The following is an 18,527-nucleotide window of genomic DNA, read 5'->3' on the forward strand; positions in this document are numbered from 1 at the left end:
AATAGATTATGGGAAACTTTACCTGTGTACACATTGAGGCCTTTTTTATAATCATAAAAACACGAAAGAAACTGTTTTAAAACTTTATTTAAATAACACAGAAGTAAATGTGAAATAATATCAAAAATTATGATGCATTCAAGAAAAATATACTTACCAAATTGCTGTTTCCGGTCAAAAAATCTCGTCAGTTTAACTTAGCATATCTAGCTGGCGATTATTTTCTATGCAATTAACCAAATGCCACTTGTGGGGCTATGCATATTACCGAACAATTTAACATTAGATGAATGAGAAATGGTTTTGTGCAGGAGAAAAGTATGCAATTAACCAAATTATGCTATTAAGTGGTATGCAATTAAGTGGAATCCACTGTACCATAATAATGATTGTGGCTAAGTTTGGTTAAATTTGGCTCAGTAGTTTAAGAGGAGAAGATTTTCGTAAAAGATTACAAAATTTTACGAAAAATTTGTAAAAAATGACTATAAAAGGCAATAACTCCTTAAGGGGTCAACTGATTAATTTGGTCATTTTGATTATTTGTAGATCTGACTTTTCTGAACATTATTGTTGTTTACAGTTTACCTCTATCTATAATAATATTCAAGATAATAACCAAAAACAGCAAAATTTCCTTAAAATTACCAATTCAGAGGCAGCAAGACAACAGCGGGTTGTCCGATCCATCTGAAAATATCAGGGCAGATAGATCTTGACCTGATCAACAATTTTACCCAGTCAGATTTGCTCTAAATGCTTTGGTTTCAGAGTTATAAGCTAAAATCCACATTTTACCCCCTATGTTCTATTTTTAGCAATGGCGTCACCGGACACAATTTTTAAACTAAATACCCCAATGATGACTGTGGCCAATTTTGGTTAAATTTGGCCAAGTAGTTTCAGAAGACAAGATTTTTGTAAAAGTTAACGACAACGGACGATGACGACAACGACGACGACGGACGCCAAGTGATGAGAAAAGCTCACTTGGCCCTTTGGGCCAGGTGAGCTAAAAATATATTTTTTTATATATGGAAAAGGATATTCATGAATTTTTGTTTCTCTGGACAGAAAAATTTCTAATTTATTATTGCTACTAAACTCATTTACACTGTTTGTTTTTTTCTCATTTAAAATGGTTTATTAAGACTAGAAGTTAGAAATGTCTTGTCTTCAAAATCAGATGAGAGTGATGGAAGTCAGGAAATAAACAATCACAGTACAGTGAAATATCACGTTTTTTCTTCACAGTAATTACATGAAACAAGCACAAAACTATAGCTTAGGTCATTATTTTTCACTAACCAACAAAATTCATGGAGAAAAATAAAGGAGTAATAAATTTCAGAGTAAAATTTCCACATCTATCAACTTCAAAAACTCCAAATTTATCTAATACAAAATGTATCTACCTACTTTAGGGTGGTATGTGTGCTATTACAAATGCAAGTTTATATGACACCATATCAACATAAGAAATTTTATTACCTTTGTCAAAAAGCTGGTTGAGAATGTTATCAGCCTTGTAATTAGTCTTGGCCAAAGTCCCAGTTGTACATATGGCATAATGTAATACCTGCATATCTTTTCTGTGAAGTAAAAAAGTCATTTATTTATTCTTATAAGCTATAAATTGTTGACTGAAAAAGGGGAAATATAATCTAGCACTGACTTTTTGATTTTTGAGAAATCTGATCGACAATTATTTTACTAACATATAGTAGTTAGAGTTAATTCTTCAGAGCTACTTGTTAAATTTAGCATTATCTTTCATTTCTAATAAGAATATTTTACAGGTGAATGAAAAACAACTTCATTTTAACTTTATACTAAATAAAACCAGCTGGTGAATGGTGAAATTGGCTATACTTTTTGCCTATGTTTTATGATTACAAATTAGTATTAAATTGCCACATCTATCTTGTTTAAATTGTACAGTGATATTTAGATGTTACATTACCATGCTTCTGTAGTGCTGGTAGATGGAGAACTGGTTTCTTGTCAGGTAAATAGCATGGAATCATTAGCTCTGTGTCAGAATGTGGCAGTGCAATCTCAAATCTATGAAATACAAAAAATGGATTATTACAAGAGAGAATCTACTTTGTTTAGAGATTAATTTTTGAAAATTCAAATAATAAAGTTTTCATGTTTAGCCAAAAGTTACCAGAAATGATTTGATAATTACTTAAAGATCTTTGGAGCCTGTTGAATGCAAACCATGTGGGCAAAAATGTTGTCTTGCTGATAATTTTTGCTGGACAGAGTCAATATTATATCTTTAATTATGACTTGTGCATTAAAACAAATTTAACATTTAAATAATTTTCCAAGGAAATAATTCTACTTATGAAATTTTTGTGCACCTTGATACTACATTACACCTTTAATTTGAACATTTTCAGTTTTTGACTTTTTTTTATTAATGACATTTTCACACTTTTAACCATATAAAGGTATTAAAGAAATTTATGTCATAATGTTATTACATTCACTTTGTACTAAAGCAAAGGCAGAAATAGTTAACCTTGGGCAATTTTGGGCATTTTTGATCCCCTTTTTGGTTTTGACATTTTTATATGATATTGTAACGAAATGGGGGTCCCTTGAAATGGAACTTGTTTTCCCTAAAATTGTGTGATGATGTTGTTTAAACCTTACCATTAATTGACTGTTCTTATTATATATTTCTTGTATAACCATGTTTGTTAACTTTTTATTATTCTTGTCTATGTTTTTACAATCAAAACACCTGTGAATTGTTTACTTCAAATGACGTACAACACAATGACGTCATAACCAATTTTTGTTATGACGTCGGATTAGGATTTGGTAATTTAGGTAAATGGTAAGCCAAAATGGTAAATGGTAAACCTTTTCGGTAATTGGTAAACCATTTTGGTAAACGGTTTAGCTAAGTCTAAATACGGTGGAGAAAACAGATAAGACTTCAGTACGACTTTACCCTGGGCAAGTTACACACGCTAATTCCAAGCGATTTAAATATAGGGTGCAATCAACAGTTTTTTTCTATGACGTCATATTTTGAGGGACCATGTATAAGTGACCCTTAGTGGTGGACTGATTAATAAAGATACTTGTATAAAACTAGATATCATTGGAATCAGTGTGCTCTCTAGTTTATAATGGAATAAAAAAAAAGTGTACTTTTAATAGTATAAAAAAGTTTTATCCAGAGAAACTGGGAAAAACATTGCCTAATTTAAGCTTAAAAAACCTGAAATCAGGTCATGTGCACCCCCCTGAAGACATGATACCTGCACATTTTTCATAATCAAAATTGTATGAATTTCATAGATTTTTACCTGGTCTTTCAAAAAATTCATGCTTCAGTGTGCGTTCGCCTGCTCCAAAAAGAGCTACAGTGGCTGCAAATAAGTTTTCAATTTTCACTGCCAAAAAAACAGACAGTTTACAGTGTTGTCTCCACTCAAAACATGTATATTTAATCTAATTTTTTAAATTATTTTAATCATTCAACCTGCTTTAATTGAAGTTAATTAACATATTTTTACAACCAAATACAAACAAGAATGTGTCCATTGTACACGAATGCCCCACTCGCACTATCATTTTCTATGTTCAGTGGACCGTGAAATTGGGGTCAAAACTTTTATTTGGAATTAAAATTAGAAAGATCATATCATAGGGAACATGTGTACTAAGTTTCAAGTTGATGTAACTTTAACTTCATCAAAAACTACCTTGACCAAAAACTTTAACCTGAACTTCGCACTATCATTTTCTATGTTCAGTGGACCATGAAATTGGGGTCAAAACTATAATTTGGCATTAAAATTAGAAAGATCATATCACGGGGAACAAGTGTACTAAATTTCAAGTTGATTGGACTTCAACTTCTTCAAAAACTACCTTGACCAAAAACTTTAACCTGAAGCGGACGGACGAACGGAGGCACAGACCAGAAAACATAATGCCCCTCTACTATCGTAGGTGGGGCATAAAAACATGATACTTTTTCACCAATTATGTTGATAAAAAGGGACTTCCCTCCATGCCTATTTTTAGTTGGGGAATAACCCCTAGTTTTTTATACGAAACTGTTTATAGCACCCATATACATGTACCAAAACCATTCACCAGACTAAGTAGTAACCAGACTACTTCCGTATAATGTGGGCTTGTTAATTCCTTAACAAGATGCATTTAGAGAATAACTTCTTGAGAGAAACATTATCTTTTGACATGGAATTTGATTTACCATTTGCCGATAACCAAACTAAACTTTCGAGGTATTTATATTTCCTCTATCCATTTTCTTTATGATATTCTAATAAAGTAAGGTATTTATTTGTTAGACTAGAATACTGTTAAGTTATATACTATTTGTATGAATTGTAGATATTTAACGCATCTTAAAGTTAATACAAGTTGATTTTTTATTTTATGAGTCTGTTATTCTTACAAAAACCTAAACAGAACCAAACTAAGATCTACCAGAAGACCACTAAGTACCACAAAACCTATACAGAAACAACCTTAGATCTACCGGAATACCGCAAAGTACCACGATACCAGAGTACCACCCTACCAAAGAAGGGTCGCCAGTTATAACTTTAGTTCATATATACTTATACATTGTTATAAAACACATTCTTATAGCAACACACTAAAGGTTACACATTTATAGTTTAACACCAAAGCCTGACTGCTCGGTTTTCATTACAATATATTATATTTGGCTGTCCAAACTTTTGATTTTAAGCCTCCTTAAGGCTCCTTCCAGAAACATATTGTGCATGAAACCAGTAATACTGTAACTTTATACATTTGACAGTTGATAAACAAAACCCATAAAGAATATAAAAGACAGAAGATTAAGTGTCTACATCAATAATTTTCTCAGTATTTACTGATGCTTTGGAAATCACGTAAAATAAGGTTAAAATCATAATTTATAGTATAAGATATCATTAGATACTATAATAATATCTAGGATAATAGCAAAAAACTGCAAAATTTCCATAAAATTACTTACTCAGGGGCAGCAACCAAACAACTGGTTGTCAGATTTGTCTGAAAATTTCAGGGCAGATATATCTAAATCTGATGAACATTTTTGCCACCAGTCAGATTTGCTTCAGTTTCAGAGATATAAACCAAAAACTGAATTTTACCCTATGTACTATTTTTAGCCATGTCTGCCATCTTGGTTCAAAGGCAGGGTCATCAGACACATTTTATAAACTAGATACTCTTATGATGATTGTGTACAAGTTTGGTTACATTTTGTCTTAGTAGTTTCAGAGGAGAAGATTTTTGTAAAAGATTACAAAAATTTACGAAAAATTAACTATAAAGGACAATAACTCCTTAAGGGGTCAATTGACTATTTTGGTCATGTTGACTTATTTGTAGATCTTACTTTGCTGAACATTATTGCTGTTCACAGTTTACATCTATCTATAATAATATTCAAGATAATAACCAAAAACAGCAAAATTTCCTAAAAATTACCAATTTAGAGGCAGCAAGCCAACAATGGGTTGTCTGATTCATCTGAAAATTACAGAGCAGATAGATCTTGACCTGATCAACAATTTTACCCCCATGTCAGCTTTGCTGTAAATGCTTTGGTTTCAGAGATATAAGCCAAAATCTATATTTTATTCCTATGTTCTATTTTTAGCCATGGCGGCCATCTTGGTTGGTTGGCAGGGTCATTGGACATATTTTTAAAACTAGTTACCCCAATGATGATTGTGGCCAAGTTTGGTTTAATTTGGCCCAGTAGTTTCAGAGGAGAAGATTTTTGTAAAAGTAATCGACAACGGACAAAGACGACGAGGTCGGACGCAGGACGCAAAGTGATGAGAAAAGCTCACTTGGTCCTTCGGGCCAGGTGAGCTAAAAACAACTGGAATAATATCAAACACATACTTTTAATTTCTAGTAACAACAAATAATGTGGAATTAATTCAGATACTGTGGATTCATTATTATTTGTGGGATATCAATTTTCAGTGACTCAAATGATCACCTTAGGGCTATTCCAGAAAAAAATGTATGGGGGGGTTGGAAGGCACAATATATTAATAATACATGGGTGATGGGTATCAAAGCAACTTTTCACACTATAATGCACTATATTCTCAATTACAATTGTCCGGGCGGCGGGTGCTGACTAAAACTGCCTTCCAACCCCTCCATACATTTTTTTCTGGAATAGCCCTTAGTACAAATTTTCTATATGCTCATTTGCAAACTTGGGTAAACCCTGACTTCAAATATGCATGAAAATACAATTTTCCTTAGTCCAAGGAAATTGGTATCCGCGAAAAATAAATGAATCCACAGTAAGATTCAATAACACATACTTTTCTAGTAACTTCAGGTACTGTGGAATCAGTTCAGGTGGATATATAAAAGGCTGATCTTTGTCTACCTTTTTACCAGTAAACAATATCTTTGTATCGGTTTTTCTCAATATCTGAAAAAAGCAATACCATAGAGAGTGTTATTGCTGTCAAATTAGGGAATCATCAGGGTTATAATATTACATTGCAAAAGCTTAAAGGAGTTTATGAGGAATAATATTGTGAAAGCAGTTTTTCAATGTAAGGTAAAACTTTTTTCAAATGTTCTTTGAGTAGTACCTCAGGAAAATGTGACAGACATATTTTTGTCAGACCTACAATCTTAAGTAGATTGCAATATAGCCCCTACTCTGTAAGTGCATAGTGGGCATATATTTCTGATAACAACACCACTTTTGAGTGATATTTCAATGTGTTCAGCTCTATTTATAAAATATGTTGTATTTTGGTAACATGATTGTTATATGTTTAAGTTAAATCTTGAGAAAATACCTTTCCAGTAAAAATTGGAATCTCCTTCTTTACTAACTTACCCCATTTTTTATGAATGGATTAATCTGTCTGACTGTAATAACTTGGGCCATCATTCTACATAACCAACCTGGGTCTATGAAATGCAGGTCCTTCAACTGTAGTGAGGCATCTTCATAGTGCAACAGAATGCCAAACTCATGCAGGAACCTGATAGCCTGATTTAAATTTTAAAAAATAAAATAGGTAAAGCACATCAATAATTCTAAAAATCATTTAACAAATTAAGTCTTTTATTCGGTACAAATTATTGTAAAAGTGTATCATATAAAAATAAAGAAATAAGGTATGAAATGATTTAATTCCTTTTATCATATGTTTAGTAGTAAATACAGTAGTTTTGAATATTTGATAAATAGCCTGCTGTTTACTCCATATCGCGCAACTTTGATGCGCACCCTTTATCACACCCCTACTTTTATCAAACCCTACCCTTTATCACACCCCTACTTAACACTTAATACAAAACACACAAAAGAATACAATAATAAACAAAATATTTTTAATTCAGCACGCAAATTGTGAGGAAACCCAGGTGCTTTGGATAAGTAACTAAGCATTTCTTTTAAGGCTTTTAAAACAAGACAAAAGAAGAACTGAAGGTAATCCAGTGCTATGGATCAGAAAACAGTTCATATAATATAATACTCTCCTGTTGAAATATATGATAAAGCGTATAAAACATGGCAAAATCCGTATCATATGTCGGATCATCCAGAGACACCAATATCAGCCCAAGGGCCTTTAGTTAATATAATACTCTCCTGTTGAAATATATGATAAGGCGTATAAAGCATATAAAGGCCCTTGGGCTGATATTGGTGTCTCGGGATGATATGACATATGATATGGATTTTGCCATGTATTATTCTCTATGTTATATCCTTTGTCCACAAAGCTTATAGAGACAACACTTATTATATCATTTGGGGTCCAATGGTTCTTCTGTCCTCATTTAATGATAAATCTGTTCCCCCTTTCCATTCTATTGGTCACTATATTCCATAATATATTGACCTATAAGGTCAAAATACTGAGAAATTGTTTTCGATCTTTTTTTCTTTTATTAGTTTGTGTGTGTCCGGTTTCAATAGTTATACTTTTAAAAACCTCATGGTTGTAACATTAAAATCTTTATCTTTGTATTTTATTTCTATAACTACTTCACAACAATTCTTTTGTTTTAGTTTATACAATTCTGTCACATTTTATCTAAATCATAGAATACCTGTATTAGTTCTTCTTCATCTAAGTCTATAGATGATTGTTTTACAATCTTTAGTAATTGGTTGTGTGATATAATTGGATAAGATTTCTTCAACAGTATTTTGGCCTCTTCTGCAAGCTTGTCAGAGAGTTTCTGTAATAAATTTGTCATATTTAAACTACAAGCTACTTCATTAAAAGACTCTTGCAAAACCAATTTCAGACAATCAGCTTTGTGTACAATGAAAGACTACACTGCAAAACCAAATTTAGAAAGCTATTATAGAAGGATGCAAGTCAAGACTACTAAAGAAGTTTTTTTTTCTTATTTTTACCTATTGCCTACTATAGTTAATGTTTTAAAATCATTAAAAGATTTTTCACATATATTCTAAGGATAAAAACAAACATACCACATAACTAGCTGGAACCATTTGTCCCATTACTGGCTGACCCTTCACCTTGTAACTATAAATAATAATAAAAAAAAATTATAAGTAAATTTAAGTTTGTTATTTCATTACCTTCTACTTTCAATCAAACAAAAGTGCTTTCAATACATTATAAATTTCTAAATTTCCACTGTCCAGATTTGAGAAATATCTTATGGCACAAGATTCTGTGGTGGATCTTATTCTCTAATATATTTTGAAAGGCCATAATGTAACCACACTAAATCTTTCTACTGTAATAATCTGGGAAAAGATGTATTTTTTTTCTTTCTTTTTACCTCATTAGAAGTGGTTGACTCTTTTTTTGTGATGTCACTACAGTAAATTCATAGAAAAACAAGAATATTTTTCCTAATAATTTAATTGACAAACAAAGAACTGACCACATAATGTTTTAAAAAATTAATCAACTAGTCAGGGAAATTTTTTATTAAAAAGAGGAAAGAAATGTTTGAATATGTCATCTTACAGGATCCTAATAGTGCTCTCTATAACTTTTCAGCATTATTTAAAAGGGTTAATAAGGTCCCTAATGGTATATATATCCTTTTATTTTAAGAATATTATTCAAGAATAAGATAAGAATATTATTCAAGAATAAGATTATTACTCCAAATTGACAACAACACTTCAAATGGTCTGCAATTTTATTTGCTATGATCTACATATTTTGCCTGCAAAAGCATGCTTCATCAGGACATTTTTTTTATACAGAAATTAATTACTGAATTACTCAAAGTGGTACATTGAATTTGACGTTTTCGTGGTGGGAGAAACAATGAGAAGTGAAAGTTTCAATACAGAGTTATAAATAGATAAGCTAAATATAGAAAAATAAAATTGTTTACAAAGTAACTAGAGTTCGTTTTACTTTTATATCATACATGACATTGTTCTAAAGGCTTGGTATCTAATTGGACAAACTTCTCATGGTTCCTACCACTTTGCAAGGCTTCTCTTCCAACCTTGCCATCATTGGAGGTTACTACTTCCTGGCACGTCAGCAACAATTGGAAGATTTTGGTCGCAGCTAATGGACAATAAAATTGTCAAAAAATGTTCCCTTGTTAATTATTTGGTGACTCTATATAATTTTTGGATCATCTGCTGTAGTTGGTCTGTTTATCTGCTTGGTTGTAAATTTATAGTTCATTTATGATCGGCACCGGACAGACGTGTGGTGTGTGGTAAGATTCTTCTGCTAACTTTTAAAGATGTATGTAAGGTGATATGGGACATCTTGGTCATCTTGGTTCAGTTGTTATTTTGTCGCAAGTATTGAATATTCCTTGGTCCATGTATATGATGGTGACCTGTAGATCTGAGTTTAATTATTCAAGATAGATGAATTAACTGACTCTTATTTTGAAGTTTCCATGGCTGAACGGGTTAAATTTGAAGTAATATATTATATTTATAATTCACTTACTTATCAATGACATCTTTGATTTTCTCCCTCAGTTTTTCCAGGTCCACATTATCTTTTTCAAGGCTGCAATCCACTGGACAAAATGCCTGTATATCAGGAAACCCTAAATAATTTACATTTAAACTTTTTGCTTACCTTTTTTTATCTTAAATCTTTTTTTTCATAGACATTGTTATCATTTTTGATTTGTAACTATTTATTTATCAGTTCAATAGATTGGATAGTACATTAATAACAAAAAGTAATAAAAATTTCAATTTGGTCCCACTTGTATCAAAAATGTACAATCATCTTTTTCAAAGTTTCTGGAATAACCTTGGATAAAAAGTTCTGAAAGCGAAACTTGTGTGGTTGGAGAGAAAGGCGTAAAAAGAATAACTGAAATCAACTATGGTCAAGTTTTCCAGATTAAAACCTTATACAATGTAACATAATTCTTTAAACTAGACATTTACAGACCAAAAAAGTATTATGTGACTCATTCCATCACTAAGGCAGTGAATATGATTTATTACCTGGTTTTGTTTTCAGATCATTCAGTCGGTCTATGAACTGCTTTTCAACATTTCCCCTCTGTGACCTATGAACTTTATCAAAATGGGTACCAACAACTATCACAGGACATCCTGGAGCTCTGGCATAGATGTTTGATAACCATGGCTTTAACAATTCCAATTCTGCTAAACCTTTGTTGATTCTTAGGACAACCTATTTTTGGATAAACAATAACCTCTCAGTATGCAAAAATGTTCACCTAAAGTTATTTCAATTTTGTTATTGTGTGTTTTTAAGGCTTTTACAGGTTGAACAGGCTATTAGTTGAAGATTTTGCTTTACCTTAATTTATATTATTATTGCTTTGATGTGTGAAAAAAAAATCTAGTTCATTAAAAATGAATTACCAAGACATCACCATTGTAAAATATTAGAATCAATTCTACAAATTACAACATGTTTTATGACAATCAATCAAAATTATCTTCAAGTATATTTCTTTCAAATTAAAAAAAGTAAAAATCTATGAACAGTTTAAATAGTTCCAGATATTCAGTCTTACCAGATACAAAGCTTTATTTGACAAGTAACACTGATGTGTGCTATAGAATTCCTCTTGTCCAGCAAAGTCCCATGTACTCAATGTATATAATACTTTTTTCCCTATATCTTTTCTGTATCTTTCAAATCTGCAATGTGAGTTATGTTCTCTTTTACTGGAAAAATTTCACATTACAAAGCAAATAAATTCACATCACAATGTTCTATGAAGATATTTTGTTGCAAATGGTTAATCTAAGAATTAGGTCATCCACAAAATTGAATTGGAACCTTGTCTACTTAAAAATAGTTTGTGGCTGGAGAATACTGTCCTTTTCAGGGCTATTCCATTAAATGAATAAAGGGCGTTTAATTATTGAATGTGGATCATGGGTCTATTTTCAGTATGAGTCTTTTACCATTTTGCAAAATTATCTAACAAATGGTTCTTGATCGTTCTTGTTTGTAGGGCTATTGAATGTCCCTTCCTCTCACATAGATTTTAAAGGAATATCCCTTACTGACAAAACAGTGTGACAAAATACTCTTTTCAATATGTAAAAACCCTGTAAATCATTAAAAGAATTCCCATCTAAGCCAATTGTTTTCTTTTCTTTCACAAAGTCTAAGGATAACTCAAAATACACGAACTTATTTTTATTACCTAGTATTTCAATCATCTAACGCCAAAAATTTCTTGATTGTGAATGAATTATAAATTCTGTTACCAAATCTCTCCAACAGTTCTAACACCATCATGAGTTAGCTACTGATAGACCAGGTCTGTTTCAGTGGCAGAATGAAGTTGTTTTTAAATCAATCATTATTTAAATTCTATTATTATTGGTTTACAATATAATATTTGTATTGATAGCTGATCATTTAAACTATTTAAGAAACTTACGCCCAGTCTTTGACAATAATTCCCACTGTTGGCGTGTTGTTAGCTGCTGGTTTAGGCATTTTCATCAGTGCACGGAGTAGTGTTGATTTACCTCTACCCCCATAACCAACTACCATTACCTTCATTCTGAAGTACGCTGCAGCCTGGAAAAAAACCCAGTAAAAGGCTGAAACTGCTCCCTAAACTACATATTTATAGAGAGAAAATATTATCTTATTCAAAGGGTTCAAATAACCAATTTTCTATTATAATTTTTTATTATTTTTTTTATTAAAAATACAATAATATCGCGCAAACTAAGCAACTTTTCAGCAAGTTATTTTTTTGTGCCATCATGGGAATATAAGGCAATAATACTTAGTATTTCCAGAGGTGATTACCTATGATAAATTTAGCAGGAAAATGATTCGGAAGTTTATGGAAAAAATTTATGAGCTTATTTTGACACATGTGAATTTTATTCTGCAACATTCTAAAGAAAAATATCTGCTTCAAACTTATTGTAATATCTGAATATCACATTTACTTACCTTTTTAAGTTTGTTATGTAGAAATGATATAAGGTCTTTTACTCTCCCATTAACTAAAGATCTGTCTAACTGTAATTCCACCCCTCTATATCTAAACTGAAATGCAAAACGTAATCAAATATATTATCTTTGAATTACACACAGCTTATTTTTTTGTTCTGATTATATCTGATGACAATAAATCAAGAAAAAATGTCTGAACAGTAATCTGTTTGATAAGCAAAGATTTAAAAAGTAGTTTAAAAGATACAGGTAGTAAAGTTTATGTAACTGTAGACATCTTCCAAAATTCTGAAAATATTCAAACAGAAACATTCAGAGCTTGACATTACTCTGTAGGCACCTGTATGTTTTAATAGTCTGTGTGTTAATCCCTAGATATCATTGTTTTACTTTGCAGTTAGATTGCTGTCTAATTAGCAGAACCCCGATATATCCCTTTATTTACAGTACATTAAAATGGGAATTAAGTCAAACTAAATTTTCTGTGAGCACAGTAAAAAAATATATATATATATCAACAATCCAACAACAATTTTTTTCAACAATGAAATAATGTACATAGGAATCTCTGATGTTTTCATGTTATTTCTTTAAAAGGGTAGATAATAGGCAAATAAGACCAGACCATCATTATATATCATTATATATGGCATGTTTAACCCTACCAAATTCTATATGTGCCTGTCCCAAGTCAATAGCCTTTCTTGTATAGTACATAAATCTTGCAGTAGGTTTTCTTGTTTTAATTGTGTAAATTTTTTTATAGCTTACTATGCCATATGGATTTTGCTCATTGTGGATGGTCATAAGGTGACCTTCTATTTCATGTCATATATGCAATATTGTAAAATAGAGAATGGAAATTGGGAATGTGTCAGAGGCAAAAACCGACCAAAGAGTAAACAAGAGTGCACACGCTGAAATGTCTCGCCTTCTATACTAATCATTGATATTATGTTGATAGTCCTAAGTATAAAGCTAGGTTTTATTACAACTGTCTCATAAACTTAACATTAACCAAGATAACTAAACAAAGACCAATGAACCTTGAAAATGAGGTTAAGGTCCGATGAACCATGCCAGGCAGACATGTACAGCTAACAATGCTTCTATACAACATATATAGTTGACCCATTACTTATAGTTTAAGAAAAATAGACCAAAACACAAAAACTTAACACTGTGCAATGAACCGTGAAAATGAGGTCACCATCAAATAAAACCTGCGCGACTGACATAAAGATCATAAAATATTTCCATACACCAAATATAGTTGACCTATGGCATACAGTATTAGATAAAAAGACCAAAACTCAAAAACTTAACTTTGACCACTGAACCATGAAAATGAGGTCAAAGTCACATGACATCTGCCCGCTAGACATGTACACCTTACCATCATTCCATACAACAAATATAGTAGACCTATTGCATATAGTATGAGAAAAACAGACCAAAACACAAAAATTTAACTATAACCACTGAACCATGAAAATGAGGTCAAGGTCAGATGACACCTGCCAGTTGGACATGTACACCTTACAGTCCTTCCATACACCGAATATACTAGCCCTATTGCTTATAGTATCTGAGATATGGACTTGACCACCAAAACTTAACCTTGATCACTGATCCATGAAATGAGGTCGGGGTCAAGTGAAAACTGTCTGACAGACATGAGGACCTTGCAAGGTACGCACATACCAAATATAGTTATCCTATTACTTATAATAAGAGAGAATTCAACATTACAAAAAATTTGAACTTTTTTTTCAAGTGGTCACTGAACCATGAAAATGAGGTCAAGGACATTGGACATGTGACTGACGGAAACTTCGTAACATGCAGCATCTATATACAAAGTATGAAGCATCCAGGTCTTCCACCTTCTGAAATATAAAGCTTTTAAGAAGTGAGCTAACACCGCCGCCGCCGCCGTAGCCGCCGCCGGATCACTATCCCTATGTCGAGCTTTCTGCAACAAAAGTTGCAGGCTCGACAAAAACACAGCTGAAGGCCACCAATGGGTCTTCAACCCAGCCAGAAAATTCTGCACCCAGAGGCAGACTTCAGCTGGTACACTATAGTAGTATGCTTACTTCCCACATCCTTGAACATCTTCCCATTTCATCAGGTAATGTCTTCAATGATTTGTTGAAGCTAATGTCAAGGGAGGTAAGTGAGGACAACTGTCCTATTTCCTTTGGTAACTGAAACACATAAAACATATGTTTATGTTTAATTAGTTCACATACTTTTAAATATTATCTAAGTTCTAAATTCATCCTTCGCAACATTTTCACCAGACATTTAAAATGACCTTCTACCGCTGTTGCTTCTGCACATTAAAAGGAAAGGAATCATAATAATTTTGATTATAAATTTATTGGTAATTTTTTTTTATTAAATAAAATAAAAATATATTTAACAGTGATCTTATTAGAATTTTATGGTTTAACGTTACATTGATAAACTCATACTTAAAGATTTTATTTCAAAGGATAATGAGATTATCTTGTAAATGTTGAAAAATGGCAGCTTGTCAGCAATACACCTTATCACTACATGTATTAGGAAATCTGGACTGCTTGACACGAGAATCCCTGCTCTTGAACTGTTGATGTCAAACAACAATCACTTTTCCATTGTGGTGTCAGATATTTTCTATTATAACAATAAAATTTTACCGTAACCTTTGTGAAGTCCAATAATGGTCCAAAATTAGTGATTATACTAAAACATTGGTTTGACTACTTACCTCACTAAGATTATTACCATCAATGGCAAGAGTTTCCAACTTAGTCCACGATTTTCCTCCTTCTAAATTTAACTGTTAGAAAAAGGGAAAAAAAATCATATAATTCTATCTGTAAATTATCTAATTGAATGTCTTATTATAACTCGTATATGCGGTTTTATAAAGGATACAAACTTTTATTATTATTATCAATATTCAAAAATATTGAAGTTCCATGTACTTGAATCTCTATCACAAAAGGTTACAACAGTGTCATAGGTAAAGTAGAGAAATGATGCATTAATTGATGTCACAAAATCCCTACACTGACTTAAAAAACCTACAGCTAAGAAACATTTTTTTTACTGCTGCTTTTAATCTAGATTCTTTTTAGAGAATTTGGTTGACTGATTCAATCCACAAAAAACACTCTTATTCCAGGAAAAACCATGATTAGCAGTTGCTTTTTTTGTTTGTTTTTTTTTTATCTAAAACATGAAATTAAATAGACCTAGAAAAATCCAATTGCAGTGCTGGATATCTATCATTACATATATTTTTTATTTATACCAGGCCATAAACTATTGGAGATCTTTGAGTGTCATCTTGATGATTAATTAGAGGGCATCTAGACTAATATACACATGAAATGGTGATATAAATTATGCAGTTTTAGTGGAATCCAGATAGTTTCTGTGTGAACTTCAGAATCATATACACATTTTTTTTATATAGACCTTATTTACAAAATTTTACAGACATAGTAAACAAATTCAGTGTCTTTGAGGTTGTTACATTTAAATCTATCAAAAAATGTCTACTAATATTATTAATAGCACATATGCAGTATTTAAGGATGTACTTAGGTGATCTTAGGTAAAATTAAATAAATCAAGAATTCAAAATTGATACTTTAAGCTGGAAGAATATTAGTTAAGGATCAAAATGTGCTAAAAATTTTGATAGGTCAGGGGGCTCCTTTTTTATATATTTGATTTATGAAATATGGCAGAAAAAGGCTGACTAGGACTTTTATCTTATATTTGCATTATTATTTGGGTCTAAAATCAAAAGAAAGAAATTCAAGAATCTGCTTAAATTTTGTTACATGACCTTTTATGAGCTATTAAGTCTGATGTTAAAAGATGAATAGGTGTTATGGGGCAAAATATTTTACCTTGTATCGTATGGAAAAACACCAAGGAGTTCAAACATTTGACACGTATTCCAAAACCTCACCTAAGTACATCCTCAAGCATTCTATTTGATAGACATAGACTTACCTTTGTAATTTTGTTCCTTGACAGTTTTATTTCTTGAATGAACTGAGAACGCCATTGAGACGGGGAAGGAAAACTGACAATGTTATTATCACTCAGATCAAGCTTCCTTAAACTGAAAATAATGATAAAAGAAAAATCTGCGGTATAAAATAAAATACCAAATAAAACCTTTTTTTTTCACAACAAACTTTTTAAGTCAATGCAAAATATAAATAAAACTACAGATTCATCTCTGTCATGTTTTTGTGCATGTTATCAGTTCTTGGTGAATTTTATCATTAATTGTTAAATCTTTTAAGGCCAATTAAAATTAATTGATAGATTTTCATCCCCGCCCGACCCTCTGAAATCGTCCTACCCTAATTTTTTTTATTTTCAAAAATTTACGATTTCCGGATTTTGTTCATTTCCGTTACCGGTAACCATCAATATTTTTGTTTCATTCGAACTTCTTGTTTCAAATTTCGGTTTTCACATTTCTTGTTTCGAGTACTTTAAAAGAATTATGTTGACAAATTCTGCTGCTTAATGATGACAATATCATCTACGGAGAATAGAAATAGATTACTAGAAGGACATGAAATATTCGGGTACAAGTAATACGTTGTGTCCAAGAACGCAAATTGCGGTATGTCACAAATTGGAAATTTCTGTCATTAGATAACCTTGGATTTTTTTAATAATACATTGACTTTGTGTCAGCAAATTTGGGCTGTGAATGATTTCCAAAGCGCAAGAATCGTGGAACAAACTGGATTAAAGAAATTGACAAAAGCACAAGCTTGTTAGATCTATGACCGTATATTGAGTCCAAAAAGTCGGCAAACATACACATTGTGTTATAGAAAGCCCTTAGATTTACCCATAGCTACTTTTTTTGTTTAAAAACGCAAAATACCCTTAAAAGAGTCATAAAATAACTTCATGTTTTACAATGTAATTATATATGCTTCAGTCTTGCATAACTTGAGAATCTTAAAAGTGCCAACCCTACTATTTCCAACACTGTTTGAGCTCTCATTTCATTCATAATACTTGTGATGCATACCATTGCATTTGCATAATTTTATGGGACTACAAACTATCACTTAGAAAGCAAAATAAATTTGGAGTCCAACTGAATAGAGAATTTCTCTATGATTTTATTGTTTACTGAAAATAGGTTTCTAAAGTAGCAATTGCATGTAGAACAGTCATTTTCAATCAGAGATATTTATTTTTAAGAATTTGAAAAATTCTGTATGATTCTTTATACATGTTTACACATGTACATGATATAAGCTAATTATAACACTTGCATCTTGCATATATATGAAGTTCACGTCACAAGAAGGTTTCATGTTAAATAAAATTTAAACAAGAATGTGTCCATAGTACTCGGATGCCCAATCGCACTATCATTTTCTATGTTCAGTGGACTGTGAAATTGGGGTCAAAACTTTAATTTGGAATTAAAATTAGAAATATCATATCATATGGAACATGTGTATTAAGTTTCATGTTAATGAAACTTTAACTTCATCAAAAACTACATTGACCAAAAACTTTAACCTGAACTTCACACTATAATTTTCTATGTTCAGTAAACCATGAAATTGGGGTCAAAACTATAATAAAGATCATATCATGGGGAACATGTGTACTAAGTTTCAAGTTGATTGGACTTAAACTTCTTCAAAAACTACATTGACCAAAAACTTTAACCTGAAGGGAACGGACGCATGGACGGACAAAAGGACGGAGGCACAGACCAGAAAACATAATTCCCCTCTACTATCGTAGGTGGGGCATAAAAATAAAATCCTCCCACCTGCCCCATTTTTTTCAAAACTTTGGATGAAAATATACTAATTAATTTTAGTTTGCCTAAATGTTATACTTCAATTTTAATGTTGGTATCAGATGCAATTGGCATCAATCAAAACTACAGAAACAAGTTCATTATCCTGAATTACAACGTTTATTTTATAAATGTATTTGCTAAAATGTCTCCCCTTCTTTACTAATCATGATTTAATTTCTGTTCAAATCTTCAAGAATAAAAACATGCTTCTG

General features: G+C 31.5%; 1 protein-coding gene across 3 annotated transcripts in view; it reads right to left on the minus strand.

Annotated features, from left to right (window-relative positions):
* Nucleotides 1-18,527, minus strand: part of LOC143079686 (leucine-rich repeat serine/threonine-protein kinase 2-like) — an 83,945-nt gene that overhangs the window by 27,437 nt on the left and 37,981 nt on the right. For all 3 annotated transcript variants that reach the window (XM_076255187.1, XM_076255178.1, XM_076255197.1), the window contains 14 exons: nucleotides 16,473-16,584; nucleotides 15,211-15,282; nucleotides 14,552-14,662; nucleotides 12,450-12,545; nucleotides 11,920-12,062; nucleotides 11,038-11,164; nucleotides 10,496-10,688; nucleotides 9,981-10,083; nucleotides 8,513-8,567; nucleotides 8,122-8,253; nucleotides 6,896-7,051; nucleotides 6,363-6,475; nucleotides 1,964-2,064; nucleotides 1,492-1,592 (listed from right to left, as the gene is read on the minus strand). In XM_076255187.1, the coding sequence (XP_076111302.1) occupies nucleotides 1,492-1,592; nucleotides 1,964-2,064; nucleotides 6,363-6,475; nucleotides 6,896-7,051; nucleotides 8,122-8,253; nucleotides 8,513-8,567; nucleotides 9,981-10,083; nucleotides 10,496-10,688; nucleotides 11,038-11,164; nucleotides 11,920-12,062; nucleotides 12,450-12,545; nucleotides 14,552-14,662; nucleotides 15,211-15,282; nucleotides 16,473-16,584 (1,615 nt within the window). The remainder of the gene's footprint in view (nucleotides 1-1,491; nucleotides 1,593-1,963; nucleotides 2,065-6,362; nucleotides 6,476-6,895; nucleotides 7,052-8,121; nucleotides 8,254-8,512; nucleotides 8,568-9,980; nucleotides 10,084-10,495; nucleotides 10,689-11,037; nucleotides 11,165-11,919; nucleotides 12,063-12,449; nucleotides 12,546-14,551; nucleotides 14,663-15,210; nucleotides 15,283-16,472; nucleotides 16,585-18,527) is intronic.

The sequence above is a fragment of the Mytilus galloprovincialis genome, chromosome 1 (assembly GCF_965363235.1).
Source record: "Mytilus galloprovincialis chromosome 1, xbMytGall1.hap1.1, whole genome shotgun sequence".
Lineage (NCBI taxonomy): Eukaryota > Metazoa > Mollusca > Bivalvia > Mytilida > Mytilidae > Mytilus > Mytilus galloprovincialis.